Source organism: Gymnoscopelus microlampas, assembly GCF_963454915.1.
Source record: "Gymnoscopelus microlampas genome assembly, chromosome: 22".
In the NCBI taxonomy this organism is placed as follows: Eukaryota; Metazoa; Chordata; class Actinopteri; order Myctophiformes; family Myctophidae; genus Gymnoscopelus; species Gymnoscopelus microlampas.
The window spans coordinates 14,419,004-14,435,992 of record NC_139959.1 but is presented as its reverse complement, the minus strand read 5'-3'; the positions used below and the strand labels follow the sequence as shown (position 1 = coordinate 14,435,992).

Here is a 16,989-nt window from a genome sequence, read left to right as displayed (position 1 = left end):
TCTGGCATCAGGGTTATAGATGCGAGTTGAGGATTGATTTGAAAGCTCAATTGACTCGAATGGCTGTGAAATAGCTGTGGTCACACACGCACACACGCACACACACACACACACACACACACACACACACACACACACACGCACACAAACTGGCATTGCCTCAATCTCATCTGCCTGTTGCCAGGATACAAGGGGGAAAGGCAAACGGGTGTTACAGTTGCCATGGCTACCCAAACGATGCCAGGCTGTGTGGAAGTAATTAAAGGGAGGAGAGGGCAACTCCTGTGGATGTCACATCGGTGGTTCTCTGGGACAACTGGTACATCCTCCCTGACCAAGACAGAGATTCACTGGACAGCTCATGCTTTAAAAATGACCTGTGTGTGTGTGTGTGCATTCCTAACCTGCACATTCTCTGCATTATTCCTGCCAGTATTTTGGTTCTTATGAAGGTCTTTGGGGACTCTGGGTAACAACACCTTACCTTATATTTTAGATAAATGTCAACACATTTTTACTAATGGATTTCCATATCGCTGCTGCCGGGCAGAAACGTCATATCTACATATTCTAACATATGTTTTTTCATAAATGAATGCATTTCTCCGTCATATTGCAGTGTCACAAAAAAAATAGCAAAAATAGCAGATCTACAAGCTCAAAACGTGCCGCATCATGCTATTTTAGCTATTCTGGAATTTGAATAGGCTCTATGCACAGCAGCCATATTGGACAGAAATTGGGCCCCTTCCTTGCTTCCTTCACAGGTGTCACCAATGACACTAATGAAGGCTCTGTTCCATTTAGTGTAGCACGGTGGTTCTCAAACTTTTTAATTTCAAGGACTCCCATAACTCTGAGAGTGTACAAATGGAACCAAATGGACCCTCCCGGGTCCATTTGGTTCCATTTGTACACTCTCAGAGTTACACCCTCTCAAGGAACCATGAGGGTCCCTGGACCACACAATATCAGCACCCTGACTCTGTTTGACCAGAATGGAACAGAGCCTTCATTAGTATCATTGGTAACACCTGTGAAGGAAGTAAGAAGAGGCCCAATTTTTCTCCAAAATGGCTGCTATGCATAGAGCCTATCCTGAAAAGTAGCAGTTTTAGACATATGAGGTTTCCACTCCGACAGCAGCAACATGGATTTTCACTTCTTTCACGGCAGAACCTCTTTTGCCGGGTCGGTTGAGCTCTTGGAACTCTTTGGAAGCTTCAGCGTTTTGTACAGAATCATGTCAGATGGCGTACGACCGCATGTTGTAGCTATCAAGCGTTCGGCAACCCCGGCGAAGCAGTCTGTACGAATCACTGTGATATGAAGTGTGCATATAGGCTATGTGTGCATGCATGTTTGCTTTAATCCTGGGCTAAAGCATGAGCTTGTACCACACAAACACATGTACTTATAGGATAATCACAAGCTACAGCTGTGTGATAACTGGCCCCCGCTGAGAGTGCTCCAGGAGATGAATGGAGTGTGAGTGTGTGCGTAGGCGTATGTATGTTTTATGCGAGTGTGTGTGTGTGTGCAGTGGTGGAAAAAGTACTTAAATTCTTTACTTAAGTAAAAGTACCAATACTGCAATATAGAAATACTCTGTTACAAGTAAAAGTCCAGAATAAAAAAATTGCTTGAGTAAAAGTACAAAAGTATTGGCATAAAAATGTACTTAAAGTACCAAAAATAAAAGTACTAAATATTTGAAAATAGCAGAAATACAAGCTCACAACGCGTCGCGATGCGACGCGTTGTGAGCTTGTAGATCGGCTATTTTCAAATAGCCTATGTATAAAATAGTGCTAAAGTGGTTCATGTGTGTTTTATAATATAATAATGTATATCTGCAAAGTAACTAAAGTTTTCAAATAATTGTAGTGGAGTAAAAGTACAATATTTGCCTCTGAGATGTAGTGGAGTAAAAGTAAAAGTATAGACAATTGAAAATACCCAGTAAAGTAAAAGTACCTCAAAATTGTACTTAAGTACAGTACTTGAGTAAATGTACTTAGTTACTTTACACCACTTGTGTGTGTGTGTGTGTGTGTGTGTGTGTGTGTGTGTGTGTGTGTGTGTACACAAGTGGATGTACACTTATCACTGCATACCCTGCGACATGTCTCGGGGACATCTCCATCCCGGCTGCCTGGATCTCGCTGTGTCGTTATCCAGCCGTGAGAGCCTGTGACTGGGATGTACAGGGACAGGCGTGTGCAGCCTGACGGGGGGGGGCCTTTGCTCCCTCCTCTGGTGGATGTGTACACTGACCATGTCCACACTGTCCATCCAGCCCAACAGCTCAGCTTTGACTTCAATGCCGTCGTCAATTAAGCTAGCTCTAACACAGCTCACTGCTAGCCCCACGGCCTGGCCTAGCCCTGCTGAGCTTTACTGTCATCCTATTCATACAACACAACATGGCCCTGTGAGGTGCTTTATTTAAATTTGTATTGTCTTTGTTTGAATATTTTTTATTAGGTAGAAATGTAAAAAACAGTACAGTCAAAACACTTTTAACTGGGTTAGTCACATTGAGATTGATTGATGTCACGTTAACTTGTGAGCTTGTAGATGTGCTATTTTCACAATAAAAAAAAGAAGATATTTTAGATTGTGTGAAAATATTAGGCTTATACAGATGTATGAAATATTGACAAAGACTAAAACTAAGGCCATTTTCTCTATGGTTCTAGTAAACGCACATTTTTTTGCAATGCCTCATTTTTATTTGTGTTAACTAAAATCTTTTTAGTTTTCGGCATTTTGTTAGTTTTAGTTAACCATAGTAACCCGAGTCCATCTGGGTCCTTTCCCCCTCTTCCAGGTGTGATCATCGTGCCCAGTGCTGGTGTTGGCATCGTGCTGGGCGGTTACATCATCAAGAAGCTGAAGCTGGGTGCCAGGGAGTCTGCCAAGCTGGCCATGATCTGCAGCGGCGTGTCGCTGCTCTGCTTCTCCACGCTCTTCATCGTGGGCTGTGAGAGCATCAACCTGGGAGGCATCAACATACCGTACACCACCGGGTGAGGACGGTTCCCTTAACCGCGTTAACCCAAGCATCCCTATTCTGGGCGTGTCACAATAAGCGAACGTTCGGCGAAGATAGAGCTCACAATGTATCGTGAGCATGTATCATCAGAGATTTGGTGTACACAGGGAAAAAAGGAGGTATAGTAGAAGTATAGTCTTAAGTATCCCCTGGGGGACCCCTGTCAATATAGGGTTTAAGGGGCGTTAAGGGGCGTTAACATACCACTGATAATAAGAGCAGGAGTCGTGGCGAGTCTCACAGACAGATGTTGTGGGATGTAATGCAGGTCTGTGTTGTGCTTGATGATTGTTGATGAGCTGTCCTTGTATAGTAACTGTAGATCATTGGTTTTCAACCTTTTTCATGCCAATGACCCCTAAATTGATATACATTTGGCCGCGGACCCACAATTGAAAATGTTTTCTGCCAGGGACCCCCAGTAGCAAAGATATCAGTTAATTTTTCGCTTTAAAAAATATTAATATTCAAAGATATGCACACTTTTTCAAGGTTTTTCAAAAATAGCAGATCTACAAGCTCATAGCGCGGCACTCAGTGCCGTGCTATGAGCTTGTATATCTGCTATTTTTGAATAGCCAACGCTAAGTGGTTAAAATGATTCTGACGCTATGTTAACTCATTTCGCTGGGGACCCCCTGGTACCCCCCCAAGGACCACTGGTGGTCCCCAGACCACTGGTTGAGAACCACTGCTGTAGATGACCAATCCCACTGCAATGTGTTTTCAGTGAAAGGAGGCCAAACATCTACAGTATGTTGTATTTTCGCACATGCGTTGCAATGTTCTGAGTTACGCAACATGTGAAATACACAGTATCTGAAGAAGAAAAGAAAACGCACGTAAACTCACTCACTGTAGTGGAAGGTTTGAGTCCAGGGATGCTGTCACCGTTCACATCAACATCATCCACTGTGGCGTCTCTGTGTGGAGTGTGAGTCATTAATTAGCCACTGTAGCATCTGTTCTAGTGGATGCAATGAATCACGCTGCCACCTCTATTTCTGAAGCCCGCCATCAACACCACACATATCATACGCGGAGGAGGCGTACCACATGCACACATAGGCACCAGTCATCATCCAGTGTATCGCAGCCGTGCGCTGACATGGCACGGCAGTCACGTTTGTGAATATACAGACACATACGGAGGAATGCTATGAGTGATGCGTGATGACACCTGAGGTGTGACAAGTGGTTAAGGCCGTACAAATGACTATTTTACGTTCTGTAGTTACTCACATTAGATTCCATATGGTCTTTTTATACTCCCATTTTTATCAGTAAAACGTTTAATTGGCTCATCTTAAAGGCATATTCACAAGTAATTAAGCTGCGCTGGGTATTTTACTCCCTTTAGATGGGGTGAACCAATTAATTTATTTTACAGGGTAGATGTACTGACAGCTCAATAGTCCCGCGGGAATAGGATTTTACTAGCCTACTAACGCACCAAGATACTGTTTAGCCCAGACTTGTACAAATGTGTCTTTACGGGCAGGAATTTTAATTGGTATATCAATTTAAATCCTGCGGAGACATCTCTCTAGTTTGCTAGTGATTTAGGCCGGCTTGTAGCTCGATCTATATGATGGCTTCTGTTCCCTCTGGAAGTGGACAATAAAAAACAACACATTTTAAGGTTGCACATCTATTCTACAAGACGTTGTGCTACAGCTTATTTCTCTAGGCGACTGATGGAGTTCTCCCGGCCCGCAGCTTGTCCCCCGTGCTGCCCGTAGAAGAGTTTGTCTATTCTATCTCTCAAATTGTGCCACCGTGACTTATTAATGACCATTGGTGTTTGTCGAGCATTCAGCAGTATCCTGTGAACTGGAAGGAACCGTCATTATGACCGGGACCTGCCACTGCTATCGCCCACATGAGGAATTTGTATAGTCCTCTCTTTGTTCTACTTATCTGTACTCACGCTCCGTGACCAGTGGCTCTCAAACGCTTTCATGTCAGGGACCCCCAAATTATCATGTATTTTGTTCACGGACCCCATCTGCTATACTAACACATTTTGCTGGCGGACCCCTCGGACCCCCTGGCAGTCCCTCACCTCCTTGAGAACCACTGGTCTAGACTGCTCACCCATGGACAGGCTACTGTATAATTTATCTCACATCTCCACATGGCAACGTCATGCAGAAAAGTATGATTTCTGCATCACATTTCTGGAGCTTTCATTTATTTATAATATGTTTATTTGCTTAATGATTTAGTGTGTCTGTTTCTTAAGAGCCAAGCAACACATTGGCAAAAACATACCCCAAGTTCTAGATGGACAAATATCACCGGGGTTGCCTGGTGGCTCAGCCAGACCTTTATGCTCCTTGTCTTTCTCGCATCTCTCTTGTCCCTGCCCTTGATTTCCTGTCTCTACACTGAACAGATACACTGTTATCTGAAATAACGCATACAAATGTCCCCCCCCACAAAAAAAAATAATAATTACATAAATAATTAAATAAGTCTTTGATCCCAAAAGCCTGCATATGTAACAACAACCCCGCAATACATTAACCTGTATGAGCAGGGGTGATTTGATATTTCAAGAAAATAACATGTACATCTGAGTTTAATGCACCGTGCCTCAGACAAATCCTGATCCTTTCATCAAGTCCTGTGCAGAACCACATGCTCTCTCTCCTGCCGTGTTAAAGCAGATTAAGCTCTTTTCCGTTGTCTCTTGGTCACAGCTTTTGGGATTTTTTAAAGCGATGCGGTCTTCATGACGCACCACAGCATCTGGAGGGCTCTGTGAGGGGTGGGGCTTTGATTGGGGGGGGGGGGGGGGTAAAAAGAAGGTCACGTGCACAGTCAGTGCAGCACGTCTGGGTCTGTGTTGAAATAGATGCCATTTCACATGCACGAGTGCACCTGCGAGTGCGCACACGCACACACACACACGCATGCACACACATTGTCCCGGAATGTGGCTATGTTGTGTCAGCAGGAGTCCAGCTATTGTTTGCAGAGTAATGCTGCTCTTAACCTGAACTGACCCGATAACTGAACTCGTTCCTCCTGTGACCGCTGTGATGACATTTAGGACCGCTACCACCAATACAGGCTTTTAGTACACGATGGCCCACCGACCAGTGGTGGAAAAAGTACTCAAATTCTTTACTTAAGTAAAAGTACCAATACTGCAATATAAAAATACTCTGTTACAAGTAAAAGTCCAGAATTAAAAATTGACTTGAGTAAAAGTACGAAAGTATTGGCATCAAAATGTACTTAAAGTACCAAAAGTAAAAGTACTAAATATTTGAAAATAGCCGATCTACAAGCTATTTTCAAATAGCCTAGGTTTAAAATAGGTTTAAAGTGGTTAATGTATGTTTCATTATTTCATAATTTATATCTGAAAAGTAACTAGTAACTAAAGTTTCCAAATAATTGTAGTGGAGTAAAAGTACAATATTTGCCTCTGAGATGTAGTGGAGTAGAAGTAAAAGTATTGGAAATTGTAAATACTCAAGTAAAGTACAAATACCTCAAAATTGTACTTAAGTAAATGTACTCAATTACTTTCCACCACTGCCACCGACTAAAGTAGTCAAATGTAAAATAGTGTTTAAGCTTTGTCCCTGCTTTACGGGATTATTAAACACATACAGAGGCTGCATTTTCTGTTGTAATGGTGTATTCTCTTCAGAGCATCTCAATTACAAACCTTCCTCACCTTGTAGTGTTATCACAGATTGGCAGTAGTGTTTGTTCTTATTCTCAATAAGTGCGTTTTGTAAGTGTGTATGTACTGTATGTGTGAGTGTATGTGTCAGAATATGTATGTGTGTGTGTGTGTGTGTGTGTGTGTTGTGTTAGTGTGTCCCTGCTGGGCCTCATTGCAGGGCCTCACAGAGACAACCAGGCCGTGCCTCACTGCCCCCCATGTAGACAGAACAGCAGACCTGTTGGCTTTAGAGAGCTGGTTCCCACACCGCCTGTTGACCCAGTGCACCTCTCACTTTCACTCCCTTCCTTCATATCTGCTCTCTCTCTCTCTGTTTGTCCTCTCTTCTTTCCTTCGCACTGCCCTAGCTTGGAGGAAGCCTAGGTCCACACATTAATGAAGCTATTGTTGTGTCTGTAACTAAAATGTGCTTCTGTTGAATCACTCATTCCCGAAAGAATCATTTGATCTCAGTAGGAGATGAGTGAATAAATATTGTTATTAAGACCAACATGGAACTTCGACGATATCGATGAACTGATATTTTTTCTAACTTTGTCAAATATTAACAAATTGTAATATGGAAACTAATATCCTAAACCCCTACCTAAACATAATCATCTCTAACCAAATGCCTAAACACAGCCTTGTTAAGTTTAAACAAGCTCGGCTCTGGCTGTTCTCACAATGCATCATGGGTGTGATATGCTGCCAGTTCCGGAGCCACTACCATATTAACACAATGTGTTGTGCGTCCTGGGGGAGGCCTAGTAGCCTACATTATACCATTTCACAATGCATTTTGTTTTAGCATGTAATGTAAAAGTGATTTGAATATCCTCTGTCTTTCTCTCTCTCTCTCTTTCTGCAGCCCTACTCTGACAATGGCTCACAGGAACCTGACAGGCAGTTGCAACGTCAACTGTGGCTGTAAGATCCATGAGTACGCGCCGGTGTGCGGCTCTGACGGCATCACCTATTTCAACCCTTGCCTGGCTGGTTGCAGCACCGTGGGCAATGACAGCACGGGGGTGAGTGCGCGCACGCGTGCATGCACACAAAAACACACACTTGCATTGTGCCGGGTATGTAAAATACACGTAATCTCGCACATGAACTCATGTATAATTCAGATATGTGACCCAGGCTTCACTGGGTTTCTTTCAATTTACATTATTATTTTTCTGTGAACCCTCTGAGAGCAAAGCCCAGTGCCTTAGGGCTTACATTAAAGAACTGAGCTAATATTGTGGCGCATGGTCTGCCCTGAAGCCAGAGTGTCTCCGACTATTATGGGATGTGAACTCACTGTCTGGCCTCCAGGCGACAGTCTTTGCAATAATATACAGGCCCCGCCCATATCCCTGCAAGTGCCTTTTTGCACAGGAAATGTTTAGATCCGAAACAATGTTGGACAGGAAATCAAAACAGAATTACACAAGTAAATGTTTAGATTCTTTGGTTAGATCACTTGACTGATTGAACTACACCCATTGTACCACCCTCTGTGTGCGTGCGTGTGTGTGTGTGTGTGTGTGTGTGTGTGTGTGTGTGTGTGTGTGTGTGTGTGTGTGTGTGTGTGTGTGTGCGCGTGTACACAAAAGGACTCGGATCATGTCTAATAATACATTGTATGTGTAACACACTTTATATTTGAACCAAATCTCAAAGTGCTACATTTCAATAAAAAATAGAAATAATGAACAATAATACTAACAAAAACAATGAAATTAATAAAATTCTGATCAATGGTCAACTATAATACATAGCTAAGAAAACGTTTAACCCATTAAGACCTGGAACGCATCTGTGTCACTTTAGATTTCTTTTGCTATTCAAAAATATCAGATATACAAGCTCATAGCGCGGCACCGAGTGCCGCGCTATGAGCTTGTATATCTGCTATTTTTGAAAAATCTTGAACTTTTATTTTATTTTTATTTTTTTCAAAAAACTGTTAAGATTTAGATTTTTTTAAAGAATCGCCTCAGGTCTTAATGGGTTAAAACAACCACACACATACACACGGCATCAATATGTCCATCTAGGTAAACGCCATGTCTGTTGATTACCTGCCCCACAGATCAGAAACTACACGGACTGCGGCTGTGTGCAGAGCAGACAGGTCATCACTCCCAACACGGGCGGCCAGGTCAACCAGCTGCAGCTGGTCATCGTCAAGACCTACCTGAACGAGAACGGCTACGCTGTGTCGGGGAAGTGCGACCGCACCTGCAACACCCTCATCCCCTTCCTCATCTTCCTCTTCATCGTCACGCTCATCACCGCCTGCGCCCAGCCCTCCGCCATCATCGTCACACTCAGGTAAAGCCCGGGGACGGAGGAGTCTATCCCTCCTTGGTCATCTTTAGGCAGTGGTTCTCAAACTTTTTCATGTCAAGGACCCCCAAATTGACACTTATTAGCCCGCGGACCCCCATTTGAAAAGATAAGCCAGGGACTCTCCATAAGAGAAGATTTTTACGGCTCTATCAGTGATTCTCAACCATTTTAATTTCAAGGACCCCCAGTTTGACATGCATTTAGGCTACGGACCCCCATTTAATGGCATAATGACATCTCTATCTCTGGGACCCCAATTCTTATTGTAAAATCAATGTTAATTTAACTCTGAGAGTGTACAAATGGAACCAAATGAACCCGTTATGGTCCATTTGGTTCCATTTGTACACTCTCAGAGTTACAGACCCATAAGGGTCCATTTGGTTCCTAAGTATCCATCATTTAGCTGGGGACCCCCTGGAACCGCCTCAAGTACCCCTGGGGGTCCCCGGACCCCACTTTGAGAACCAATGCTTTAGGGGTGCAACAGTTAATCAGACTAATCAATTTAATCATTTATAAAAATAATGATCATCATTTTTATTTTAATAAAAATAAAAAGCGCACAAATCTACAATCTACAAGCTCACAACGTGTCACGATGCAAAACATTGTGAGCTTGTAGGTCCGCTATTTTCAGCACATATCCCCCCCAGAATAGGGATGTGGTTAATCAACAACGACAAAAAAAGTTCCTATCACACAAAGATTTGGCGGCCCCCCCCCGTAGTAACCCCCCGTGAGAACCCCCTTGGGGTCCCGGACACACTGTTGAAGGCTAGACCAGAGCTGTCTGCCGTCTTATCTCTCCGTGCCACCTGCTGGCACTTCCTCTCTGTCAGTGTGTCTTCTTCTTAACCCATTCAATCCTTGTAGATCTGCCATTTTTGAATAGCTACAGAAATCTTAAAATGACACGGATGCGTGAAATGTATCTTTTCAGGCCGTGACCCCCCAAAATGATCATATTTGAACTGGGGACCCCACACAGGTTGAGAACCACTGTGCTAACACACTTGTGTTCTTCCTTCCGCAGGTCTGTTGATGAACAGGAGAGGCCTTTTGCTCTGGGGATGCAGTTTGTCCTGCTCCGAACGTTGGGTATGTTCCAAATGAGCCACGCCGTCGGTTACCAGACCCTACGCTGTACATACATTATGAATGCACCACTTACGCATTATTTATTTAGCAGTGAAAATAGCAGATCTATAAGCTCACAACGCTTTTGAGCTTGTAAATTGTTTTCACTACTATTTTCACTACTTATTTATTTATTTATTTTTTTAATAATAATGAAAAGAAAATAATAATAAATAATAACATAATGATAAAAAAAAAGTAATATATATTCCAAAAGTGGATCCACAACCCAAAAATGGGCTGGACCCATTGTTTGGGAATCACTGACCTAAAGGAAGAAAGCCATAGAAAGCCATTCTATGTAAAGCCATCTTTACGTAGAAAAAAAAAGAAACTGACTCCAGCCAGTACATTTAGTGTAGCTGCAGATGGCTGGGGAAGAGGTTCAAGCCTTGAATCGTGTGATGTGGAAAAGAGGCTGTGATATTAGGAAGGAGGAGTTCCTAAAAATGTCAAGGACATCTCAACTGTAGCTGTTGAAGTGTTGAAGAGTGTTGCTTATTCATTTGCCACCCTTTTTATTTTTGCCATCTGCTTTGGGGATGTGATCCTGTCCAAGGCCCACTTCTTCACAGGGTTCCCACGGTCATGAAATTCCTGGAAATATTTAGCAATTCCAAAAACAGTTTTCCGGGCCTGGAAAATGTTTGAAATTAATCAAATGTTTTGGAAAAATTGTTTGGATATCATTTACATAGTGTTTGGCTATTCATTTTGTTCATAGAAATGTCAACATGTCGAGCGTTACGTGATATACGTGTGGCCTAATGTATACAGGGAGTCACGTGACAAAAATAATAGATCTACAAGCTAACAACATGTTGCACAGTGATCCGTCGTTCGCTTGTAGATCTGTTCTTTTTGTCAATTGACACCTTTGCTCAAGTCTATCTCGGGGCATTGATAGAACACTGGTGTATAGCCTCATTATTGCACCATATTATTGCTATAGAACTGGAAATGGGGTAGAATACTTATGGAAGTTATGGAAAAGTTTAGAAAACTCCTTGCTAAAAATGTGTGGGAAGCCTGTCTTGAACCTTTTTAAGGCTGTTGTATTTGCCTGTCCTCTCAGCCCTCTGTTCTCTTTTCTCTCCTCAACCGCCCTTCTGTCCAGAAATGGAATTATAGCATTTCTGCTGGATTTATGTCAGATGGGTGTAGAGGAGGCTTAAAGGTTATGCAGCTTTGCCCCAACATGCCTCTGACCTTCTTGGTTTGGTTATGGGAGCACACAGTCTAACCATCATATTGTCGCTGTCGGGTGGAAACCTTGTATGTCCAAAACTGTTATTTTTTACTAAATGGAAAAAAGAACCTGTGTTCCAATGGATCCAGGTTATTTTGTCACAAGCTCGTCATTATTAGTACTTTTCATTGGTTCAATATTTATGAAACCTACAGATACCCTTCACCACTTACACTTAAAATTCTTCAAAAATAGCACACAATGCGTCGCTATGAAACATACTGTGAGCTTGCAGATCGTTATTTTCGCCACTTTTGCTTGACACTCTTGTACAGTAAAGTAGGGCATTAATGAAAAATGTAATGTTGAGATACAAGGTTTCTCTGCCTGACGGCGACGATGTCACCTTTCCCATAAAACCTCAGGATCTGCATGCCTCTGCTTGTGTTTGTGCATGCTTAGGAGTGCGTGTTAAATTGAGGTCGTTCTGAAGCGTTCTTTGTGAAGTACATACGTATGTAACCAGGTGTTAAAGTCAGCTGTACCGCTGCATAATGTCAAGCTTTGTTTCCTGCCACCTTGGCAGTGCTGGCTCCTTTCCAATTCTAAATGTATGGCGCCACCCAGTGGTGGTGTACTCATGGTTGATATGTTTTTTCTGCTATCTTACCAGCTAATTGAATTCAATGCAATAGAAAATGTGTAAAGATACAAGTCAGGAAGTCGAAGACAGGAAAAAGACCAGTAAAACAAGCATGTTTTTTTTAATGCGCCTTGATTCATCAGGGACTTAATGGATCCCAAAGGGTCTATTTGGTCCCATTTGTACACTTTCAGAGTTATGGGGGTCCTTGAAACTAAAGTTGGAAAACCATTGGCCTAATGCAGTGGTTCCCAAACTCTAGGTTGGGTCCCAGATAAACATCCCTTTATTTTATTTTTCCTACATTTTGTTTTTTTAATTTTTATTTCCAAATTTTTCATAAATTAAAAACTAATGCAAACATTTGCAAGAATTTCAGAAAAAAAGTAGATAAGAAGTTGTAAAAAATAGCAGATGTTCAATCTCACAACGGGTCACATTGTGGTGCGTTGTGAGCTTTTAGATCAGCTATTTTCACTAGTTTAGGTCCTGGGGAGACATCAAATTTCAGCTTTGAGTCTTGAGCAAAAAGCTTTGGGAATCACTGGCCTAATGCATATCAAACTGGGGTGTCATTGAAGTATAAAAGGTAGAGAATCACCGACCTAACAGCCTGTAATAATGTCTCTCCCTCCTCGTCTCTCCCTCCTCAGCCTACATCCCCACGCCCATCTACTTCGGCGCCGTGATAGACACCACGTGCATGCTGTGGCAGCAGGACTGCGGCGTCCACGGCTCCTGCTGGGAGTACGACGTCACCTCCTTCCGCTTCGTCTACTTCGGCCTGGCCGCCAGCCTCAAGTTCGTGGGCTTCATCTTCATCTTCCTCACCTGGTACTCCATCAAGCACAAGGAGGATCGCGCCGAGCTCTGGCGCCAGCGGCTGCCGCCGCCGCTGGGCACCGTCAGCGAGCTCATATGTCACGTGGGCGGTCAGAAGAGCCACGCCCGCACGCGCTCCTGCCCCGTGTTCATCCCGCCGCGCGCCGAGCCGCCCGCCGCCCTGCTGCTTAACCGCGGGCACAGCAGTCTCAGTTGCCCCGGCAACGGCCTCAAAGCAATAACCCCGCCCCTCCTGTTGCCGCATCAACACAGAGGCTCCGCCCACGTCTAAGCGAAAGGCCCCCCGCGACCTCCTGTCTGGGGGGGGGTTTCCACAGTGACACGTGCCTTCCTGCACCCTGTTTCAGCACCACGCCGCCACACCATGTGTGCTTTTATCACACGACAAAAAAACAACCAGACGCGCTTTCAGAGCAGCGGTCTGAAGCTCTTGACCTGAGAGGCTGCGAGGCCGACACACTCACAAGCACGTCCGCCATACTTAAAAAAAAAAAAAGAAACAAAAAAAAAAGGGCTGGCCGTCATGGTCAATGAGGAGGGGACTGTCAGATGCTCCGGCAGACTTGTTTTTAGTTTGGTTTTTTGATCTGCATATCATGCGCTGCAGCCACACAACATCACAGAAGGTCAGCTCTGCATTTCAAAGTGTGTGAACGTTACATGGTGCTACTGTAAAAGGGACAGGGCATTATAATCTCTATAACTGACCAGTGGGAAAAGACAAGGACTCCTCATCAACACTGCGACAACTAAAGCACAACTGACCAACCTGTACTATGCAAGATCCAGTGTACAGCTCCTCTGTCCTCCTCAGTACTGTACAGCTCACTGTATGTATTCCGTATGTACCCTTACTGTACCCGTGTTCATTCACCATCCATGCCACCACGGTCATGGTCGGGCACACCAACCTCATTGAATGTTAATAGCTGCAAATCCTACTTTCCCATAGAGTTGGAAGAGGTGTGAACATGGCGGCCCTCTAAGTTGTACATTATGAGCCGTTCCACCAGTTCTTTGTGTCGTTCTTGTCGGTGTAGGTCTCTGGCTAAGATCTCGTGTTGTTTGTATATCTTCAAAAATGGACAAAAGTACATTTGTTTTTGTCCTGCGAACCTCCTCTTACTCCTTTTTTCGTAACAGTGCCTCTCGGGCCGTCTTGGCCAGTCCAGTATATAGCTAGCTACCCAATAGCCAATCGCTGTCTGCTCAGTTGAGAGAGAGAGAATTCTGCTCTTCTCTTTTCGGGAACAGCCTCCACCGATCTTGAAGCCTCCTATTGGTGATGTATTGTACAAAAAAGAAAAATCAGTGTAGTCAATGAATAAGAAATCTCTTTCTCAGTATGCTGTGCCACAGAATTAGCCAAGCAGCGAGGCGCCTTGTCTGAGTCTGCACTCAAACTACTATTACCGTTTGACGACGTATAGGCTTTAGGCTTTAGTCCTAAAAGGTTGTCAGCACACACCTGAAACGGGAACGACCAAGGAGACGCAAGAAAAGTGAATCTAAACTCTTGGACACAAGAAGTACTGTAATGTTTGAACACTGCTGTATTCTAACAAATGTGGCAACATTTGTTGTTTCTTTAGATTTCTTGAAAGTAAAGTGATTTGATCTGATCCATTACATTAATCAACCGGTCAAAGCACGCATCATTTTGGCTTTGTATTGTAATGGCTTCTACATACTATTGGTCATCAGATGTACATAGTACTTATAATAGTAGGCATTTAGGCTTTTAAGAATTAGTGCAGCAAGCATGTAAATGATGAAACCCATTTTATCAAGAGAGTAATCCATTTTGATTATTCGTTTTATGGGTGTTTGAGGGCCTCTAGTGGACACAAACTGTAATTGTGAGAAGGCCAGTGAATGTTGTGGTAAGCAGACCGACAGTACTATGGAGCTGTTGGTTAAAGGTTAATTATTAAACTTAATCACTGCTATGAATTTAAGTCTACTGCAAGATGTTATCATATTTACAAAATCATCAAAACAAAGCACAAGTTATCATTACATTGTAGACCAATAGGTATTTAAAAAATAATTATTGTGAGTCGTTTTTTCTCTACTCAGCCCATATAGAAGTATGTTATAACTGCTGGTGTGACCATTACATGATAGGTGATACATAATTTATTGAAACATTGCTTACTTGAAAATTGTTCTCAGTTAGTTACCAAAGAGAGCAAGGTTTGTACAACAGTGGAGGAAATTAAGCAGAATTAAAGCTTGTTTGAATAATTTTCAAGCCTTGATTTCCAGCTTCATCAAAATTTTGTTTACCGATTTAGGTACACAAAATAATGGAGCTGAAATACTTTTAGGTATGAGGTGCCAGAGGCTTTCATATACTGTCTTATACCACAGTTATGAACGTCTTCCGCTGGCCTATACAGTAGCTACATTAACTTTGACTACTTTATTTTGCGGAATGGTAATTATCTGTGATGAAGTGAGACAGGATCATGTAATGATTCACAGACTTGGAATATGGAAAGAACTGGGCTGTCAAAATGATACACATGACATTCCGACGGCCATTGTTTTAAGAAATTGACATTTGTATGCAGTGATTAAGTTTCAACGGTTAACTTCTTTGTCAATAGCTTTCACAGTATCATGCCAGATAAAGATTACCATATGGCGTTTGGGTGAATAATGCCAAATTATGGGATTCAATCTTAGTATTATCTTTAATGAGTACCTCAAATTACATATTCCTAAATGATGTAAATAATGACAAAGAAACTGAAGCATATTATAGAGCTCACACTTAGTTAGAAGCCTATTTATGAATTAACCAGTAACATTGTAGTCAACAAGAGAATAAATAGAAATCAAGATTTAAAACTACAAAAATCAAGGAAACTGTATTTCTTTTCTCTGTGCCTGAACAGTATTTGCATTGGAAGGGTTGTGCTCAACTCATGAAATGGGGGAGTTGTTTTTACTGAAATGTCTTTTTTTTTTCTTTAAGAGGACTACATTTGAGTTGATTGATCTAGTAATGCTACACAGAATGCCCTTATCTCAATTTGTCATGATTCTCTACCCTTTTCACTGCCCCATTATTTAAACAAGTCAGCACTGATCAGGGACTGCTTAAATCCTGACTGGAAGGCCTAATGCCTGATTTATGCCTCCGCGACAGTGTCAGGTATTTTCAACTGCAGGAGGCTAGTTGACTCGACACTTTATTTTTGTCGACAAAGCATAAATCAGGCAAAGTACTCAAAGAAGCATTCACTGCACCTCATGGAAACTTGTGTACTACAGCTAGGGAATGGACCTCTGCAGCACCACTGAGCAGCTAAACAGTGATTCAAAATGAACTGGACAAAAGGTGCACAATTGGTAGCGAAGGGTAGAGAACCATAAACATTTAACAGCACACTTATTTGACAGTGAAGGGCTTGATATACTTTGTTGCGCATGGTGTCGTACACCGAAAATGTCTATGTAAATATTCTCGTGCGTGATACCGATGGATAATTAAGTATAAATCCGGCTTGAGGGTGATTGACTTGGCGTGTCTGCCCTGGTCAGATACACGAGGGGCAGCGGTTGATGTGTTCCTAGGGTTAAGGGTTCCTTCCCCTGTACTGTATACAAACTGGGACTTAAATGCCCCACTATCCAAATGCCTGGACTACTATTGCTCTGATACAGACAACTGCAGGTAGACCGTAGATTTGCTTTAACGTCTTCTTCTTGTAACTTTGAACTGAAAGTGTATTCATTTCATGGACTGAAGCTGTATTCTGAAGGTCGAGCTCTACTTTGCTTTGTGTTCCTCAGGAGCAGAAGTCTAAACAATGTTTGTGAACACTTGGTTTACAAATGCCTTGAATACTTGATATTTGTCATTAAAAATGGAAAAAAATATTCTGTCTAATTTGTTCTTTTTCCCCGCTGAAGAATGTACAGACATTACAGGCAGACTCCACGGAGTTGGGCTTGGTGCTTGGTTCTCTTTTCCTTTTGTGAAACAACTCTGTACTAATATGATAAAAGAAACGTTACAGACAGTTCAATGAAACACACTATGAGAGATATGATGCTGTCGACCTCTTACGCCAATA

General features: G+C 42.6%; 1 protein-coding gene across 2 annotated transcripts in view; it reads left to right on the top strand.

Annotated features, from left to right (window-relative positions):
- slco5a1 (solute carrier organic anion transporter family member 5A1) overlaps window positions 1-16,779 on the top strand; it is a 60,189-nt gene extending 43,410 nt beyond the window's left edge. For both annotated transcript variants that reach the window (XM_084049159.1, XM_084049160.1), the window contains exons 6-10: window positions 2,834-3,032; window positions 7,615-7,774; window positions 8,827-9,068; window positions 10,123-10,187; window positions 12,712-16,779. In XM_084049159.1, the coding sequence (XP_083905285.1) occupies window positions 2,834-3,032; window positions 7,615-7,774; window positions 8,827-9,068; window positions 10,123-10,187; window positions 12,712-13,172 (1,127 nt within the window). In that variant the 3' untranslated portion in view covers window positions 13,173-16,779. The remainder of the gene's footprint in view (window positions 1-2,833; window positions 3,033-7,614; window positions 7,775-8,826; window positions 9,069-10,122; window positions 10,188-12,711) is intronic.
- The last annotated feature ends 210 nt before the right edge of the window (window positions 16,780-16,989 follow it).